This window comes from Salvia miltiorrhiza, chromosome 8 (assembly GCF_028751815.1).
Source record: "Salvia miltiorrhiza cultivar Shanhuang (shh) chromosome 8, IMPLAD_Smil_shh, whole genome shotgun sequence".
In the NCBI taxonomy this organism is placed as follows: domain Eukaryota; kingdom Viridiplantae; phylum Streptophyta; class Magnoliopsida; order Lamiales; family Lamiaceae; genus Salvia; species Salvia miltiorrhiza.
Window position 1 is genome coordinate 54,337,738 of NC_080394.1, and position 17,712 is coordinate 54,355,449.

At 38.7% G+C, this 17,712-nt stretch overlaps 6 protein-coding genes across 8 annotated transcripts; 3 read left to right on the forward strand and 3 right to left on the reverse strand.

Annotated features, from left to right (window-relative positions):
• On the forward strand, nucleotides 1-1,947 carry LOC130999190 (RING-H2 finger protein ATL51-like). 2 transcript variants are annotated; one of them, XM_057924692.1, is made up of 3 exons: nucleotides 1-406; nucleotides 1,306-1,412; nucleotides 1,482-1,947. In XM_057924692.1, the coding sequence occupies exons 1-3, from the start codon at nucleotides 248-250 to the stop codon at nucleotides 1,807-1,809; spliced, it is 594 nt and encodes a 197-aa protein (XP_057780675.1). In that variant the 5' UTR covers nucleotides 1-247; the 3' UTR covers nucleotides 1,810-1,947. The 2 variants fall into 2 exon arrangements, 1 of the variants encoding a protein (XP_057780675.1); XR_009093433.1 differs by having other exon boundaries at nucleotides 1,319-1,947.
• Nucleotides 1,948-2,974: 1,027 nt separating this feature from the next.
• On the forward strand, nucleotides 2,975-5,515 carry LOC130999191 (protein-ribulosamine 3-kinase, chloroplastic). Its single transcript, XM_057924693.1, has 9 exons — nucleotides 2,975-3,171; nucleotides 3,442-3,601; nucleotides 3,770-3,860; nucleotides 4,429-4,503; nucleotides 4,564-4,652; nucleotides 4,735-4,853; nucleotides 4,915-5,055; nucleotides 5,131-5,207; nucleotides 5,279-5,515. Exons 1-9 carry the CDS (start codon nucleotides 3,057-3,059, stop codon nucleotides 5,423-5,425), a joined length of 1,014 nt encoding a protein of 337 aa, XP_057780676.1. The 5' UTR covers nucleotides 2,975-3,056; the 3' UTR covers nucleotides 5,426-5,515.
• A 1,215-nt stretch (nucleotides 5,516-6,730) lies between these two features.
• Nucleotides 6,731-7,334, forward strand: LOC130999193 (ethylene-responsive transcription factor ABI4). The gene has a single exon (XM_057924695.1). The coding sequence runs from the start codon at nucleotides 6,731-6,733 to the stop codon at nucleotides 7,256-7,258; it is 528 nt and encodes a 175-aa protein (XP_057780678.1). The 3' UTR covers nucleotides 7,259-7,334.
• Nucleotides 7,247-10,162, reverse strand: LOC130999192 (ribosomal RNA small subunit methyltransferase, chloroplastic). The gene is made up of 10 exons (XM_057924694.1): nucleotides 9,726-10,162; nucleotides 9,489-9,638; nucleotides 8,629-8,685; nucleotides 8,333-8,431; nucleotides 8,165-8,260; nucleotides 7,999-8,083; nucleotides 7,845-7,897; nucleotides 7,688-7,771; nucleotides 7,500-7,610; nucleotides 7,247-7,425 (listed from the first exon to the last, which is right to left on the reverse strand). The coding sequence occupies exons 1-10, from the start codon at nucleotides 9,957-9,959 to the stop codon at nucleotides 7,339-7,341; spliced, it is 1,056 nt and encodes a 351-aa protein (XP_057780677.1). The 5' UTR covers nucleotides 9,960-10,162; the 3' UTR covers nucleotides 7,247-7,338.
• Nucleotides 10,163-10,711: 549 nt separating this feature from the next.
• On the reverse strand, nucleotides 10,712-13,138 carry LOC130999196 (uncharacterized). Of its 2 annotated transcripts, XM_057924697.1 has the most exons (6): nucleotides 13,030-13,138; nucleotides 12,774-12,885; nucleotides 12,551-12,703; nucleotides 12,079-12,462; nucleotides 11,915-11,991; nucleotides 10,712-11,673 (listed from the first exon to the last, which is right to left on the reverse strand). In XM_057924697.1, the coding sequence occupies exons 1-6, from the start codon at nucleotides 13,066-13,068 to the stop codon at nucleotides 10,789-10,791; spliced, it is 1,650 nt and encodes a 549-aa protein (XP_057780680.1). In that variant the 5' UTR covers nucleotides 13,069-13,138; the 3' UTR covers nucleotides 10,712-10,788. The 2 variants fall into 2 exon arrangements, with proteins under 2 accessions (XP_057780680.1, XP_057780681.1); XM_057924698.1 differs by lacking the exon at nucleotides 13,030-13,138 and having other exon boundaries at nucleotides 12,571-12,703.
• Nucleotides 13,139-13,278: 140 nt separating this feature from the next.
• LOC130999194 (flap endonuclease GEN-like 1) lies at nucleotides 13,279-17,559 on the reverse strand. The gene is made up of 8 exons (XM_057924696.1): nucleotides 17,161-17,559; nucleotides 16,363-16,539; nucleotides 15,724-15,894; nucleotides 15,111-15,292; nucleotides 14,768-15,014; nucleotides 14,513-14,642; nucleotides 13,904-14,367; nucleotides 13,279-13,809 (listed from the first exon to the last, which is right to left on the reverse strand). The coding sequence occupies exons 1-8, from the start codon at nucleotides 17,353-17,355 to the stop codon at nucleotides 13,558-13,560; spliced, it is 1,818 nt and encodes a 605-aa protein (XP_057780679.1). The 5' UTR covers nucleotides 17,356-17,559; the 3' UTR covers nucleotides 13,279-13,557.
• Between the last annotated feature and the right edge of the window lie 153 nt (nucleotides 17,560-17,712).

Here is a 17,712-nt window from a genome sequence, read left to right on the forward strand (position 1 = left end):
TTCCTCTAAAATCTATATGATCTGTCACATTGCTTTTAAATTCTTGATATTGGGCTCCCTCCACCATTTTTTGTTTGAATGATGTTGTTGGGATTTCTTGTTTAATGTTAGATGGTAGATTTTTTTTTTTTCGTTCATATAAAACTTTTTAGGGCATGTTGTTGTGCTGAAGAATCTTGATTTGGGCATATTTTAAATTTCCCTTTTGGTTATCTTATCACTGCATTATTGGGAACAAAGTGTTGATATGTTAGGCTCAGGGATGAATCTGATCACAACAATCATAGGATTTGGGATGAGTGCAACCTTCATCGTGTTTGTTTGCACTAGACTGATTTGTGGGCGTCTTCGCCAGATTGAATCTCGCCAAATGTTTGAGATCCACTCTAGAATTGATCTTGAGCTGGTACACGTTTCGCCTTGTTGATTGAACGATGATTGTGTTGTACACTTGCCCTGCATTGCTGCTTTGTTTTTAGCATCCTTTATTCTTTGTTACTGAAATCAGCTTCAAGTTCCTGTTAATTTCTGTGTGGTAGTTTGTAGTTTGGCTAAATCAGTTGAATAGATCGATACATGCATCAAGATTGCTCTGTTTTTCAAGATTTTGTTATGTTTCGTTTGTGATTGAGATGAGGTTTGTGATTGTTGATTACTGAAAAGCTCCAAATTGGACAAAGATGTTAAACAGATTGATTTAGTTACTATAAATCTCAGACATTGACTGCTTATGTTCAATGCGAAACATGAACTTATAAACACCGATTGTAGTTTGTCTAAACCAGATGCATAGATCAGTACATGGTGTAAAATGCATGAAGATTGCTCTATTTCAATCTGATGGTGGTGTGATTTTTCAAGATTTTGTTATGTTTTGTTTGTGATTTGAGATGAGGATTGTGATTGTTGATTACTGAAAAGCTCCAAATTGGACAAAGATGTTAAACAGATTGATTAGTACTATAAATCTCAGACACTGATTGCTTATGTTCATAGTGATTGTAGTTTGGCTAAGTCAGTTGAAAAGATCAACAAATGGTGTAAAATGCATCAAGATTGCTCTGTTTTTCAAGATTTTGATTGTGATTGTTCATTACTTAAGCTCCAAATTGGACAAAGATGTTAAAACAAATTGATTAGTACTATAAATCTCAAATATTGATTTCTTATGTTCATATTGATTGTAGTTTGGTTAAATCAGTTGAATAGATCAACACATGATGGTGTGAATGCATCAAGATTGCTCTGTTTTTCAAGATTTTGTTATGTTTTGTTTGTGGTTGTTGATTATGTTGATATTGGTAGTTTTGGGAGGCAGGTGGTGCGAGCGACGGCCTTGCACCGGTTGCAGTGGCAGCTATTCCGACCATGAAGTTCAACCGCGAAGCATTCAAATCAATGGAAGATCCACAGTGAGCATCACCACTCATCAACATGAGGAGATAAATAGGTCTAATCCTACTGTTTTGAAAAAACTGCAGGTGCACAATATGTTTGGCAGAGTATCAAGACAAAGAGATGCTGAGGATCATGCCCCAGTGTGGCCATAGTTTTCATCTTCCGTGCATCGACGTGTGGCTGAGGAAGCAGCGCACGTGCCCCATATGCCGTCTCACTGTTCAACGCTCCATTGCAGAAGAAAATGCCCCGTCGTCTACGCCTCCATCTTTTTACAGTTCTAGGCAATGGCAGCTGCCTAATGCTGCTGCTGCTGCTTCAGATCTTAATCATAGCAGCCAAATGCATCATCCCATTTTGATCCAATTGGATTCTGATGTTGCAAGTGACTCACCATTAAGATCATCATAGTATATAATGTTGGATTTCTTCATTTTTTTGCTGTGGGGGGCTTGTCATATGATTTTGAGTGAATCTTATTTTCTGAATCTGAATTTATTTTTGTTGCAGTTTTAGATTGTTTGATTCTGAAATTACAGAATATGGAAATTATGATTCTTGCATTGTATTTGCACCCTACTCATATCAACCAAATTTACCACGTTTTATATTTTCACATTTGATTAATAGAAGAGAAAATATTAAAAAAAAAGGAGATTAATAAATTACAGGTGAGTTTATTTATTTATTTTTGTAAAATTTTCATTGAAAAAAGGATGGATAAGAAAAGACGAGAAAATATTATATTTTTCTCCTTTTCTATCATATGTTTAATAAAGATGAAAATATGATTATTGGAAAATATTTTCTCCCCACTACTCAAATATATCACTATCTAATATTGGAGAGAAAATGAGTAAAAAGGAGCGAGAAAATATTTTATCTTATTTGAAGATTTTTTTTATCATAGTAAATATATGAAAATGAAAAAAAAAGAAAAGAATGAAAATATATTTTTCTCTTATTTTTCATCACAATAAATGCACCAGCATAAAAAAGAAATTAACAATTTGCCTTATATTCACCTTACAAAGAAAAGATGTAAATATATAGAGTTATTATTGGAAAATAGTACGAATTTTGATAATGATAATAATGATAAGTTAAGACTGTATTTAACTGTTTATAATTTTTTAAAATTCAAGCAAAAAAATTGACATGGAACTATAATTTGAGCTATTTTTTAATAGGGTTAATTGTATATAAATTATCGAACTTTTAACAAATTCTCATTTTGCACATGAACTTTAAAATCTTTATTAAAATTACCCAACTATTAATTTCTTCTCATTTTGCATATTTGTCCATTTTTCAACCAAACTTTGGGTATACAATGACGTCGTTTTCATTCAACTATATATTACAATGTCAGTTCTATTTTTTCACACAATCATATTTATATTACGTAAGTATATTCATGTAAAGCGAGTATATTTATGCCATGTCAAATATGCAAAATGAGAAAAAAATAATAGTTGAATAATTTTAATAAAGATTTTAAAGTTCGTATGCAAAATGATAATACGTTGAAAATTCAATAATTTATATGCAATTAATCATTTTTAAATAATAATTCAAATATATATGATATTGATAAAATTTTGAGCCAATAGAAAGCGGGCAACAAAGAGGAGTGGTTTTCTTGAAGCTGCAAAAAGATGGCGGCGGCGGCGGGGCTTCTGTTTCTCTCCACCACTACCATTCCCACTCTCTCTCTATCCGCGCCGCTTACTCGTCTCCGCTTCCCTACCACCAAACCCAAATCACTTACTCGTAAGTCTTCTCCACCCCACAAACGATAGAAAAGCAAAGGGGCAAGCAAAATATGTGATAAAGACTCCATCTTTCCCCCCTATAGGGCTGAATTTCTTGAAATTTTTTGGAATTGGATTTCATTGATTTCGAAATTGTGGTTGTTGATGAAAATTTATCTGAGGTTTCATTAATTCCATTGATTTTGTGTTAATTGCTGTTGTTGAATGTTGATAGCTCTACTATTTAAAAAATGCTTATTTAGTAACAAAAAATGGAAATGAACAACAGTGGCATCAATGGCGATGAGTGAGGATCCAATTCGTGAATGGATTTTGTCCGAAGGGAAGGCAACTAAAATAACTGCCACTCGTTCAGTTGGTGGCGGTTGCATCAATCGTGCTTATCGATATGAGACAGATGCTGGCTCTTTCTTTGTTAAGACAAATAGGTATAAATGTATAATAACAAACCTAGTTCATACATTCAATCCTTGGAAGATATTAAGATGGTGGATGGATTCATCCAACTTTGATCCTCTTGCATCCTTACATCGCAAATGCTTATGTCTAAATGGTTAGTTGAGTGTTTTGTTTTGATGTATTTGGTTGCTGAATAGGAGCATTGGCCCATCAATGTTTGAGGGGGAGGTTCGGGGGCTCAGCGCCATGTATGAAACGAGAACTATACGTGTGCCTCAACCATATAAGGTAGGTTGGATTAGGAAGAAGATGAAGATGCATCTTCTGCCTTTGCTGCTAATATAGTATGTATGTTGTTGAATTTAGAATGGAGCTCTACCCATATAAGGTATATATTGTTGAATTCTTGCATTACATGGTAGAATTTAGTATGGAACTCTACTCATATAAGGTAGGTAGGATTAGGAAGAAGATGAAGACACATTTTTTTCCTTTGCTGCTAATATAGTACTTCCTCCGTCCCATTAAAGAGAACTCAGTTCTTTTCGGCATGGAAATTAAGGAGAATGTGTAAATTGAATAAAAGTGGTAGGGTCCACACCTTTTTGAAGAGTTAAATATTGCCTTTTATGGAAATGAGCCATCATTAGTGGGATGACCCAAAATGGGAAACGAGCCATCTTTAATGGGACGGAGGGAGTATGTGTATTGTTGAATTCTTACGCGGTTGAATTTTGTATGGAGCTCTATCCATATAAGGTAGGTAGGATTAGGAAGAAGATGAAGATGCATTTTCTGCCTTTGCTGCTAATATAATACTATGTATCTTGTTGAATTCTTATATGGTTGAATTTAGTATGGAGCTCTACCTTCTGGTGGTTCATACATCATCATGGAATTCATCGAGTTTGGTGCATCGAGGGGAAATCAAGTGAGGGCTTCATCTTCTTCTTCCTCGGTTTCTACTTGTTGAGATACTAATAGTCATTAGGCTGCACTAGGAAGGAAACTTGGTGAGATGCATAAAGCAGGAAAGTCCACAAAAGGCTTTGGTTTCGACGTTGAGAATACAATTGGAAGGTGCCCTCGACTCCCTTTTCTCGTGCATTGTTGAACTTGAATCCCATCACATTCTAAGAGCTGAATGGTATGATCTGTGCAGCACTCCACAGATAAACACGTGGACGTCAGACTGGATCGAGTTCTATGGAGTTCATCGCCTCGGCTACCAATTGAAGCTTGCACGACAGCAGTTTGGCGACTCCCTAATCTACGAAAAAGGTCTGTTTTCATTCATTCAGTATGCAGAGCATAAATTTTTACTATGTCGTGGTTTGTGAAGGGCAAAGACTCATCAAGAACATGGCGCCTCTTTTCAATGGCGCCGTGCTTGAGCCTTGTCTTCTGCACGGAGACTTATGGAGTGGGAACGTCAGCTACGACAAAAATGGCGAGCCTCTCATACTCGACCCGGCTTGCTACTGTAAGTCTTACATGGGTTCTGAGCTCAGCTGGGCTGAACCTGAGCTGTCCTGAAATCTTTGCTGTGTTGTTGTAGACGGGCACAACGAGGCGGAGTTTGGGATGTCGTGGTGCGCTGGATTTGTAGGGTCGTTCTACGACGCCTATTTTGAGGTACAGAGGCATCATCGCTCGAGATGGTGGCTGGTTTCGTGGGCTGATTTCGTGTGTCGTTGTCGTCTCAGGTGATGCCGAAGCAGGCGGGTTGGGAGGAGAGGAGGGATCTCTACATGCTGTATCATTACCTCAATCACTATAACATGTTCGGCTCCGGCTACCGGTCGTCTGCCATGGCCATCATCGATGACTATCTCAGGATGTTGGGGGCTTAGCTTAAGCTTTGGCTGGTTTGTACATTGTGCTTTCGATGTTGTACCTTAATGTAAAGGGATAATAATACCTAAATACACGAACTTTCACATTTTTTTTTTATTGCACATAGTAAATATTTTCAGCAAACAAATGCTAAGGTGGAAGTCGAAACTATTTACATGGCTTAAACTCCAGTATTTTTAAATGTAGTTGAATTAGCAATAACAAAATGTCGCTTCATCGTAAAATAAGTTTTAAAATTTTAAATTTATCATTGAAGATGTTATTTTTTAGATTTTTGACACTGGGAGCTGTAGTTCATGATTTGAGGTCGTAGGCCATTAATATCGATTTAGGAGTTCAAGATTTAAGTTCGACTAGAACTTTGAGTTGTGAGTTCATGATTAAGTTGTAAACATCACAAATATTATGGGTGTAAAATCAAAAAAATCTTGACAAATTTACCAAAAATGGCATGAGTTACGGCAGAATTTGTGATAATTAATGCATATTAATTGTTTTAATATGCAATCACCATTAAAATTAAGTTAAAAACAAATTAAATAACCTAATCATAGTTCCTTTGTTGGTTCCGATGTGGGATGGATGTTGCTTTCTTCCCAAGTCTAAACATCACGGGTGTGGATATTATTGTGCAGAGTGCACATAGTTCCTTTGTTGCCGCTAAAGTTTGCATTTTCGCAAGAAATCTGCGAGTCGATGAGAGCGAGGCCATGGACTTGAATGAGGCGTTGTCGTGGATTAAGGACATTAGCTTGACACTGTGGAGTTCTGATGTGATAGTAAAACTGTTGTGGACAAGCTGGATAATCAGAATGAAGATAGATCCGAACTTAGTTCTATTGTGAATCGTTGTCACGAGAATCTACAGGATAAACTAAATTTTAAAGTTCTTCATGTTTAAAGAGAAGCTAATGTTGTGGCGCATAGGTTAGCTTGCTCTTCTAAGAATTTTTCTTTTACGTATGTGCGGGATGTTCCTCCGTCCTTTGTGGAGGATCTTCTTGTTACTCCATGCGTTTGTGCTTAATAAAAGATCTACATTTCCCTCAAAAAAAAAAAATCTCATAAAGTATTACCATAAAATAAAATAATACTAGTATTATATAATAAATCATAATTAATGTTTATCATGAAATCTAACTAATATTTATCGTTAAATTATATACCCTATATTCAATTTAAGAATCAATTATTAATTGAAAAATTAGTAAAATAAATATCAGCAGACAGCAATCAGAATCGGTATCCGAAAGGCACTCATCAGAATTCAGAATCGCAAAAAAACACGCACATCACACACAATGGAGGTGGAGACCGAAGCTGAGCCACCACCTCCGCCGCCGCCGGACCTCGCCGCAGTTCTCGAGCACGCAACCCTAATGGCGAAGCAGCTCCCGTCCGCCGCGGACGCATCCCAACTCCTCCGAATCCACGCCGCGCTCCACGCGGCCCACCACCGCCTCTCTCTCTTCCTCCTCTCCCCCCACCACCCCCCGCCGCCCGAGAATTCGGTCTCCTCCGCCGCGGGCGGCGGCGAGGAGGACGGCGAGCCCATGCAGACGGAGGATGACGCCGAGGAAGAGGAGCAGAACTCGCGGGCCGCCACCAGCGCCGTCGAGAAGGTGGCGTGGCGGATGAGGGAGTGCTTTATACAGAACAAGCGCCCCAAGCGCCTCCTCTCGCCTTCCGCCGCCGCCGCCGCAGAGCAGCGCCGCAGCTTCGAGGTTGAGGCGGATAGAGACGCCGCCGCCGCCGCCGCGGCGGACGAATTTGATCCCCTGCGGACTAAGCTGCGTGCTCTCGATTTGATTCATCAATTTCATGCTTAACAATTTAATTTCTCCATTTAATTACTGTAAATCGTGTTGTGAATTACTCCACAAAATTCTCTGCAGATCTTTCAAATTTACTATTCTCGAACAACGACACAGCTATGATTCTCGATCAAGTTGTGCAGTTTCACGAAATCGTCGAGCGTGAGCTCTTCCGGTCTCGACTGCAAACACGAATCGCGGGAAAATTAATCGACTGATAAACCCTAAACCCTAAAAAATTTTGGGGGAAACTTACAGTGGGAGGGAGATTAATCGCAGATAGAGCCTCTTCGATTTGAGGCGAAGGGCAAATGTGATGAAGAGAATTTCGCAGCATTTTACGCTTTCCATTGAATGCAGAATTCACCTAACAAAATCACCAATACCATTAATAAAAACTTCAAAGCAAATGAAAATTGCAGGTAAGAAGAAGAGCTTCTTTACCATTGAGAAGAAGCTCTTGTGAGAGGAAACGTGTGGATAATCCGCGCTTTCTTTCACTTTAAACGCGACAATCGCAGCATCAACCTAACAACAAACGGCGTTTTTGAATCATGAATTCGCTGTAAAAAGTTATGGATCGCGATTAAAAAAAACCTACCTTTGGCTGGGGGAAGAAATTTGACCTTCCCACTTTGAGCTTGTATTCAGGATCTTGCAAGTAAATTTACAATGTGAGAGAGAGAGAGAGAGGTTCCATTTAATCATCTCAAATCTATACAACTTCAAAGAATCCTAGTGTGTAACTGAATTACCTGAATAGAAGTTCACGAAAACGTTGATGGGCCGATGCTCGGATGACTTCAACGAAGAATCCACGAGGCGTTGCGCGGCTTCATCCTGACAGGGGGATAACGGGGACGATACAGCACACGAATGATGGCGACTGTGGGGGGCAATATTGTAATTTAGGATGCATACCTGAAGTAAAAGAACCACTTCTGAGAAGATGTCTCCCATTGGAAGAAGCTGTTTCACCACATCAGTGCTTATGTTAAAAGGTATGTTTGCTACCACCTGAAATGTGAGAAGGTGAGACATTAATCGAGAAGGCGATATTGAGGCGACAAAAGCTACAAAGCTCCAAACCTTTGCAGTAGACGAATTTCCATCTGCTGGGCCGTTCGCTGACAGAAACGAGGACATGTGAGACCGTACGTGAGATCGTGTAAAATCCTCTTCCACAACCTACACGTTAAAACCGAGAAAACGAGCCCTTTCAAGTAGGCAATCTAAATACTAAATGTGATTTTTTCTACCAGTTGAAGGGTTCCAAGAAAGAAGTATTACAAGATTGCAGAAAAGAGAAAGGAAAAGGCTTCAATCACTTCATTTCCATTGAACAACGCTTGCGAGAATCGAGAATCTAAGAGAGGACATAGTACCTTCACGCAGCCTAATCCGTTGAAGCGTTCCCTCACCAGTGATGCCATATAAGGATCCTGACAAAACCATGATTTCAAGAATCCTAAACTGAGAATACATGTAAAAGGTCTTTCTGCATTGCAGTTGAACATCATAATCGTAGTTGGATACTATTTATACGTTCCAACTCAAGATCCGGCACGACTAGGACATGACAGAAGCAATCTACATACAAGGAAAGAGGTCTTTGACACACCTTAGATTTTTCATGGATTCTCCAATTTAGACATCATTCACTAGCTCAAGTAGGCATTCTCAATCTCAGCATTCTACACTTTTCATTTCTAGGAAATTAGACCTATAAATATCTCCTTAGTTTTCAGATGAAAAGAACTTTACTCAACTAACCAGCAAAAGCAGTTGGGTCTTTCACAGCAGCTCACAAATAACCAGAATCAAACACAATAGATTATCCCAACAAGAAAATAAACAGCTTCCTAAACTACAAAACCTAATTCACTTTGCTTCTTCAATATGAAGTAGTTCTAACATAAAAAATACTAGACACTAGATTTCATAGTGAAAGCTTTGAAGTAATCTTAAACTGTGTAGGGATCCCCAAACCACATTGGGTGCTCCAAATATTTCCACTTTACAAACTAATCAATTTCCTACAACAAAAACAAGCTAAACCATACATCAGAGAAATCAGAAACTGTGACACATTTCAAAAGAACCAAATCCAAGAACACATACCACCAAGAAGTAATCTAAAGAATAACAAATATGAATGCAGGGGAAAAAGCCAACACATAAAGTTTAAATCTTGGCAAGAAACTAAAAAACCCAGAAAAAAATTCGAGGAAAAAAACAACCAAACCTTTTCTATAGCAAGAACAGTTGCACCAGCTTCCACAAGCACATTAGTCAAAGAACCAGTTCCTGGCCCAATTTCTAACACTAAGTCACCTTCTTTCACATTAGCCGCCGCCACTAGCTCCTCATTGACAGACCCATTTACCATATAGTGCTAAAATGAAAGCAGAAGAGATTAAACCCAGTATTTATACAGTTAAAAAAGTGATCTTTTTTGTTTTCAATTTTTAGGGTAAATTACCTGCCCAAGAGATTTTCTTGGAAAACGGCCTTTGGAGTTGAGGGCTTTAAGGGTGGAGTGGTAGTCGTCTTGTTGCCTTTTGGGTTTCTTTTTGGGGGTTGTGCTGCTCGCCTGTAGGCGCGGCGGTGCGCCGTCGAGGTCGCCGGCGGCGAGGCTATCGTGCGCCGCTGGTGAAGCTGAAGTTCTGGTTTGGTGGAAGGAAAGGATTGGCCGGAGATGCAGGAGACTGTTCATTCTAGCCGTTGATTAGATAACCTGATTTTAGATTTTTGTTTTAATCATTACAATTTGCAGTTGAATTTTTCGATTGGTTTTCCTAAATATACTCCAAAGTTCTCAATAAGCTTGCCAATTTTTGCAACTCAAAATCTATGAGGTACGAAGATTAATTATGAGGTATACAAGCGAACAATCGGCACCACTAGTTTGGAAGACTTCGACACGAAGACTTTCACACTGATCTGAAGAGGAACCCTTCGACAGAAGTGGTGAACTGAAGAGGAACCCTTCGACAGAAGTGGTGAAAAGGAAGCAATCGTTTCTTTTTTAGCGTCAAAAGCAATCTTTAATTTCCTTTTACCTGAAAAAAATGAGAAATTAAAAGAAATTAGGGCTTTTTATATTATTCCACGTTAATATTACGTGTAAAATTAAATCCACATCATTGTTATGCCATTTTTCCGGTCATCGAAAAAAAAAATCGTGGAGAAATTGAACAAAATGTCAAAGTATTTGATAAAAAATGAAATTTTTAAAGATCGTGGGAAAAATAAATTTCAAGCAAAGTCTTGGATATTATATGCAATTAACCCTTATTTTTATACTATACATTACTTGACTTTAAAAATGTAAAAAAAAATGGTGATAAAATGCAAAAAAAAAAAATTTATTCACTTTTCAGATTACATATAAAAAGAATTGTATTTAACAAAGAAAGAATGTCATGATGATCTCCATAGAATAGGAAATTGCATCATATTCCTATGTATAGCAAGAAAAGTAAGAACTTTTCAATAAAAAGAGAAGTTCTAATAATTTACAATGTTGCTATATAAATAGATGGCTAATCATCTTGACTAAAAAGGGTGTCATCAAATTCTTGTATATCAAACTGATCGTATGTGTTTCCTGTTCCATTAATCAGATAATCATCATTTCCCCCTTGGCCAAAAATATCATCTAAATTCTGGGGTGAAGGAGAACAATGCTGTTGCAAGATATCATCAAAGAATCCTGCCGGAGCTTGGTCGGAGAAACCATTTCCCGGTGCCTCCAGCGGCGGCAGCGAGAGATCTTGATGGGGAGCAGCATTTGCAGAGGTATCCCAAGATTGCAGCTGATGGAGCAAAGACTCCCTGCAATCTCCAGATTTTTGGTCAGAGATCTGTTGAGGTTGTTGAGTCGGAGGGCCTTCGAGTAAGCTCTCGTTTTGCAAGGCGTACGAGGAGAGCAAGTCCGGTTCCTGAGACGTGTCGATACCTGCTGTTTCAGCACCATGAATTCTTGATGCAGAACTACTCAACAGAGAGGATTGCTGCAGAATGCAGCCAGCTGTTACGTTGGTGTTCTGATCTGGAAACGGATGGTGGTGTTGAACGTAGCTCGTGGGCTGATGTTCCCATCTCCCTGTAGTAGAAAACACTGCATCTGTGTTGCTCTTGTTGATGGGACCATAATCAATTTGGTTACCTATGAATCTGTATCCCACAAATTTGCTGGTGCCGGAGTTGTCAGAAGAAGACGTAAAATGCTTGTCTCTGCGTTGCATCATGTTTCTCACGTCACTGAGATGCGAGAACTTCCCCTCCGATCTGGAGCAAAAGACGAGATCTTTACTCGTTGAAGGTGAGGTTAGAGCACCGAAACCTCCGAGCTCAGTCCTCGTACGTATGCAAGGAAGTGAGCCGAAGATAGTTTCTTGTGTTCGTCTCATGCTGCACCGATATTTCTGCAGGAAGATCAACTAGCTTTCTTGGTTCTTGAATGAAGAATCTAATGATGGTGATGATGAAGAGATGAGTATGAATTTCATGAGGCATGCTCATTATTGATGAGATGATTCTTCATTAATGACAGCATTAAAATTTGAAGATCTCATCGCATGCTGATTTCCATAGCAGAATTAACCAAACTAACAAAAATTGAGATGAATTTGAATCTTCCATCTCAAATTTTAACTAAAAACAGACCTGTAAATGGCTGGCAACGTTCTCCCTGGTAAGCCCGGGAACGCCCATAACTTCGACTATTTTCTTGGGAACCGCCTCTGCCAAAAACGAGGCGAAAAGGTTGCTAAAACGACGAAAAAAGAAAAGAAAAAAAACTACATAATCAAAATGACCGGTGATCTTACTGTCATATCCCAATTTTTCAATGGCATCCAAGAATTTCTGATGCATTTCATTTGTCCAAGTAACCCTCGGCTTCTTCCCTTTATATTGATCGTCGTTGCTGCCTTCACTTCTCTCCCTGCACACCTCCACAGCCTTCTGTTTCTGGTTCACGAGCGCTGCATCCTTAATCAAGGAAGAAGCCTTGTTCGTTCCAACGGCTGCATTAGAAATGGACGCCATCTCAACATTTTCTTGCTGATTTGCTGCTGCCCCTATTTTGTCTTCCTTCACTCTCTTTGCATTCAGAAGCTTACTGACACCATTTATGCTCAAACCACTCAAAAAATACACAGAGAAATTAAGCAGCTCGCCTCTGGGCTCGACCCTCCCATCACTAGGTATCACTGCAAGCAACGACGAGTTGATGCCCGATCAAGTTCACATAGAATATACACGACGTGGAGGAGCATACCACGAGAAGCTTTCACTTACACAAAACTTTCAATTTCAACCTTTCCTTAATAGTTTGGATGATTGCGGCGCCATCCAATTCTAACTTCTGCGCATTTGTCATAACAAGATCAAGCCTGTCCTTGTTCTCCCATATTGAATGTAAAGCACCATAAACAGTTCCAGTATGCAAAACTGAGGAGAGAAACAAGAAACATCGACTCAAATAACGAAGCTAAAAGGCTGAAGCTTATTCAATTTGTACCTTCATAATTGCAGCGTCGAAGCACCTCTGCCACATTGCTTTGGCATGCTAGGTCATCATTGACTACAAGAATCCCAATAGAGATAGCTTTGTTGACATTCATCTCTGGAAACTGTAAAGGATAGAAAAGAAATTCTTGATTGTCACGAATAATAGACAAGAGAGAAAGACGTCGTCTCCTATAATTAGTCGGGCAAACTTGAGACGTCTAGGTTATTAAAAAAGGAAAGGAAGTGATAGGGATTAGATGACTTACCAGGCTGCTGTTTTCTTCTATGTGTTCATCAAGATACATTGAGCTTCAAAAGATAACCTGTAGCTATCTAACAGAAAAACCTAAATAATAATAAATAATATTTTACAAGGCGGAAACTAATCAACTAACAAAACGGTAATGACAAAATTTTCTAGTACTTTACATAGTGCAAGAACAAATAGCAAATGGAGAAAATGGGCTTGAAATTTAGATACATAGCCAAACAAGGCCTCAGGTATCAGAGGCATGTGAAATACAAGGATTCTGCATTAATTATCTAATTACTACATTGCATATGAACAATAATCACAAATATTCACGCCATTTTGATTGCTTTCAGTAGCATTAAAATCACATCACGACATAGATACATCAATTAAATTTCTTCCAAAGGAGAGAGAGAGAGAGAGAGATTGCCACCATGAAGAGCTATTTACACTTGAAAGGAGTATCAATATCAAGAAAGCGAAAACGGGAAAATTGAAACTTTAATTCACAGAAGCCAAGTGATGCGAGAGGGTTGCAGAATCATCCAAATAGGAGGCGGCGCCTGGCGGACTTGGAAATTCTTGGGCTTGGATCTTTCCTTTTGTCTATGGACGAACCAGAGCCCTTCTCGGAATCCTCCTCAGGCTTGCTTGAGTTACGCAGTTTAGAGGAACGATAAAACTCTTTAATACTTAGCTGCACTCCGCGAGATGTAGATGATTCTGTTTTTTCCGGTGTTGCTTCAGAACCCGATTTTGATTTCTTTTTTCGCGATTTCATCTCTTTCAACTCCTGTCACATACAACATAATTATGTTCAGCATGCAGGAAAGTTTATTCTTTTATAAAAAAAAAGGCGTTTTGAGAGAGAGTGAGATTTCTCTCACCTTTTCCTTCAAAAATTGATTGGCTTCCTCTGGAAAAGCCTTTTGCACAAGTTCCATATCTTCATCAGTCGACAAAAAACAACCTCCATTTTCAATATGAATGTAAGGAGCATCCGTATCTTCACTCAGATCAAAAGGTTCATCGAGGTCTACTGCCAACTGCAAATCTGATTCTTGAGGAATTGGGGAGGCAGCATCACTCAAACTCATAGCAGCTTTCTTCCATTGAACGACATAGGATTGATGTCCATATCTTATCTTAACACGCTGAATGCTATGAAACTTGTACGATCCATATAGTAAGTCATTGGTTGGACTTGAGGCCATATCTCTCAAATATAATGTTGATAACATTGGAAGTATTCTTTGCCTAACATAAGATGGCTCCCAGTGTTGGCGATAAGCAAGGTAATCAACCAGCATTTCCGTGTTGGGACTTGCCCATCGTAAATGTGGCTTATCATCTGTCACAATGCAAATAAAAAACAATCAAGAGTCGTTAACATGAACTGCCTGAGCAAATGAGCTCTTTTAACACCGATTCCAATATTCATTATTGATGCAAAAAGACATGAAATATGACAAGTTCTAGGCTTCTAGCCAATGTACCAATTCCATGACGGTTGCTCAGGTACATCTGTATAATTTCATCATTCGGGAAATTTTCCTCCGATGCAATCTTTCGGCAAACTGTAAGTTTCCAAGATGCATCTTTCTTCTTAGCTTTTTCTTCCCTGTCCTGACATCAGATAGCACACTAAGGTTAAGAACACGCAAGTAGAAAACTAAATTCAAATGCAAAAGAAGAAATACGAAGGACCAAAACATGGCAGGTCAAAAGTGGAAAGCTCGATAATGCTGTACCAAGTCACATGATGTGCATGAACATTTGAATCCTACTGGTTTGTGACAGCAACTCTGGCCAGCAGTTGAATCGCAATGTTCACAAGAAAACTTGAGATGGGCTTTCTTATTGCCTGGATGGCCACAGTGAGAACAGTGAGGTACTCTCAGCTTCGAAGATTTATCATTACAGGAGCTTGCAGATACATCTTCAGCACTATTATGTCCCTCGATCACCAGTGGTTCTCCTCTGGCTACGTCATGCAGCCTGAGTAACACGCAATAAATAATCGAACACTAAAAGAATGGCGTTTTGAATGCCTCGTAGATCAATAAGCAATTGACAAGCATAAGAAACACAAACCTGTTCAATATATCATCTTCGCTGAAAATTTTGACAAAACGAACTGCAGTTTCAAGCCCGATTCCTATTATACCATTTAAATCATGATCGCTTCCAACCATCAAAGAAACAGCTATCAAGTGATTTCTCCTTAGACCAAGACCTGTCTCAATATCAGATATATTGTAGCACTCAAACGGCTCCTGTCCAAGATATGAAAGTTACATTAATGTACAATTCCATCAAAATGGATTCTGGAAAAACTCGATCACAAAATTGATACATTTTGAAGGCATGACATGGCATTGTATATGGACATAAACATTTTGAAGAGCATCATGCTTCTGAGCCACATTTGGAGCATATGCTGGCTAGAACCGGAAGAAGACTTCACTCATTGCAAGAAAGATACTAACAACCCTCCCCATGACTCCGATTCCAGGCCATCATGTGGTTCTATAAGCACCATCTATGGCAACTCTCAAGTGTAGTAGAAAAGAAAAAATATTGCAAATGATCAATACTCTCCACAAGATGCACATAACATAAATCCTGTTTTAATTCATTTCATCAACAAAAAAGAGTATGAAAGAGTGATTCATCTTAAAATTAAACCACAACTAAGAGCACTCACTTTTGAGTTTGGCTGGATTCGCTTGACCACACACTGCGCACCATATAGAAATGCATCACTGTCAGCAGTAATACAAGCATCAACGAGTCCTTCTCTATTTAACTGAGCACAGAGAGCTTCAGCTTCTCCTTTGGCTTTCAAAATAGGCATTCCAAGGAGTTCGAGCAATTCCTACCAAACACATAAAGGAACTATCACATCATATCACATAGCTCCAGAATTACCCTAAGAAGAACCATTTATGATTTATGAACTATTAAACACAACTTAATCTGAGGCTTCAAGTTACCAAACAGAAAGAAACTGATCCAAAACACAGGTACAAGTTCTGATCTATGGTAAAATGTAAAGTGTAGGTGCAATTATCTACGAGGTTCAGTTAGCACATGACTTAAGAACCACATTTAGTGTCGAAATCAATACAAAACTGTTCGACTTCACTGAGGATCAAGATATACAACATTTTAAAAAAATAAAAACAATGATATAAGTGAAACGGAAATATTTTCTGCTCAGTTATTGCTCAGATAGTATCAATCACAAGCATCTATTCAAGAAAACCATAATCACCATATCTCAAATCAGAAATATGCAAATCCCATTTCCAGCACATCACAACATTAAGAGTACTCAACTCACCACGCATTCTTCAATACATTTCTTAAAGGCTCTATTTCTTTCAACAGATACACCTTTCTCCACCTCTGGCAGACTCGACAAGGCAATACCAGATGATCGGAAAAATCGCATTATCCTTGCCTGAGATTTTAGAGGGGACGGAGTCCCATCGAGTACAAAGACCGGATACGCTCCAAACTGCAAGGATCACCCAATGTCATGAATCTCACTCCCACTACCAATTTAATATCATGAAAACAAGAACAAAAATCATATCCACATATATATTAATACTCCCTCCGTCCCAACAAAACATGCACAGTATGGGACGACACAGTTTTAAGAAATCCTGTAAAATGTAGTGTGAGTGGAAAAAGGGTCACACATTGATTGTGATGTTTAGTGGGAGAATTATTACTATAAATGGACTATGCATGTTTTTATGGGACAAACGAAAAAGAAAAATTATGTATGTTTTTATGGGACGGAGGGAGTATATCATTATGCCTACTTCCTAGACTATGAACATTCCAGATTTGCAATCTACGAACTACTTAAGTATCCATTGAGATCACCAAAAGTGATGTTGCAAACTATATACAGCTCCTACCAAAATTCAGAAAAAAAATAAAACTTCATCTTATATACAGCTCCTTCTCTTGAAGTAAAACCCACTTGGAATCAAAGACTTCAAGCAAACTTATCTCCAAAGAAAAACCAAAAAGCAGAATACAAAGGGACTTGAAAAGACAAGAGATAAACCATCAAAATGCGCATGCACAAGAGTGTTGTACCTACGAATAAGAACAAGACTTGTACCTTGGAGAAAAGATTAACTGTTCTGAAAAAGGTTATGCGAATATGGGGGTTTCTAGTATACCCTTTAATGGCGGTCTCATGCTGCACAATCCAGTACGACAAGTCCACTGCAACGCGTTTGTTTCTCAAGAAATCGAACCCTTCAAATCGGGCGTAGGGTTTGAGCAAATCCCAGAAGTGCCCACCAACCCCCATCGCAATTGGAGTGAAGAAATTGCTGATCACTGAATGATCATCGTAGCTCGGGGTTCGTAGTTGGGGAAACAGTTTAATTCAATTTCTTGGTTCAAGAAGGGGTTCGATCAATTACTTTAACGAATTTGCTACTGATATGGAAATTGAAAATTAACCTTTGTGGTGGAACTGGGCCGTTCCAAATTCTTGATGCAAAGGTGTGATTTTTCGGCATATTTAGGTCAATTTTTTTTAAAAGGATTGGGTTGATATTTTCGCGGGTCCAAAGCTGAAGCCCAAAACCCTAATCTGCCTGAATTGGGATTTTCAATGTATTGTTTGATTTTTTAATTTCAATCATTTTTTTCAATTGCAAAA

Excerpts from the sequence above, each read along its gene's own strand:
- LOC130999193 (XM_057924695.1), top strand. The coding sequence starts at position 6,731 with ATGGAGGTGGAGACCGAAGCTGAGCCACCACCTCCGCCGCCGCCGGAC.
- LOC130999196 (XM_057924697.1), bottom strand. The coding sequence starts at position 13,068 with ATGTATCTTGATGAACACATAGAAGAAAACAGCAGCCTG. Across the intron at positions 12,886-13,029 it reads TAGAAGAAAACAGCAGCCTG|TTTCCAGAGATGAATGTCAA; the intron begins GTAAGTCATCTA and ends TATCCTTTACAG. Across the intron at positions 12,704-12,773 it reads TCGACGCTGCAATTATGAAG|TTTTGCATACTGGAACTGTT; the intron begins GTACAAATTGAA and ends TTCTCTCCTCAG.
- LOC130999191 (XM_057924693.1), top strand. The coding sequence starts at position 3,057 with ATGGCGGCGGCGGCGGGGCTTCTGTTTCTCTCCACCACTACCATTCCC. Across the intron at positions 4,854-4,914 it reads CTCCCTAATCTACGAAAAAG|GGCAAAGACTCATCAAGAAC; the intron begins GTCTGTTTTCAT and ends TGGTTTGTGAAG. Across the intron at positions 5,056-5,130 it reads ACTCGACCCGGCTTGCTACT|ACGGGCACAACGAGGCGGAG; the intron begins GTAAGTCTTACA and ends GTGTTGTTGTAG.
- LOC130999192 (XM_057924694.1), bottom strand. The coding sequence starts at position 9,959 with ATGAACAGTCTCCTGCATCTCCGGCCAATCCTTTCCTTCCACCAAACC. Across the intron at positions 8,084-8,164 it reads AAGTGGTTCTTTTACTTCAG|GATGAAGCCGCGCAACGCCT; the intron begins GTATGCATCCTA and ends TCCCCCTGTCAG. Across the intron at positions 7,611-7,687 it reads ACAAGAGCTTCTTCTCAATG|GTGAATTCTGCATTCAATGG; the intron begins GTAAAGAAGCTC and ends TGATTTTGTTAG.
- LOC130999190 (XM_057924692.1), top strand. The coding sequence starts at position 248 with ATGTTAGGCTCAGGGATGAATCTGATCACAACAATCATAGGATTTGGG. Across the intron at positions 407-1,305 it reads CTAGAATTGATCTTGAGCTG|TTTTGGGAGGCAGGTGGTGC; the intron begins GTACACGTTTCG and ends TGATATTGGTAG. Across the intron at positions 1,413-1,481 it reads AAATCAATGGAAGATCCACA|GTGCACAATATGTTTGGCAG; the intron begins GTGAGCATCACC and ends AAAAAACTGCAG.
- LOC130999194 (XM_057924696.1), bottom strand. The coding sequence starts at position 17,355 with ATGGGGGTTGGTGGGCACTTCTGGGATTTGCTCAAACCCTACGCCCGA. Across the intron at positions 16,540-17,160 it reads CAGTTAATCTTTTCTCCAAG|TTTGGAGCGTATCCGGTCTT; the intron begins GTACAAGTCTTG and ends TGATCCTTGCAG. Across the intron at positions 15,293-15,723 it reads GAATCCAGCCAAACTCAAAA|GAGCCGTTTGAGTGCTACAA; the intron begins GTGAGTGCTCTT and ends TATCTTGGACAG.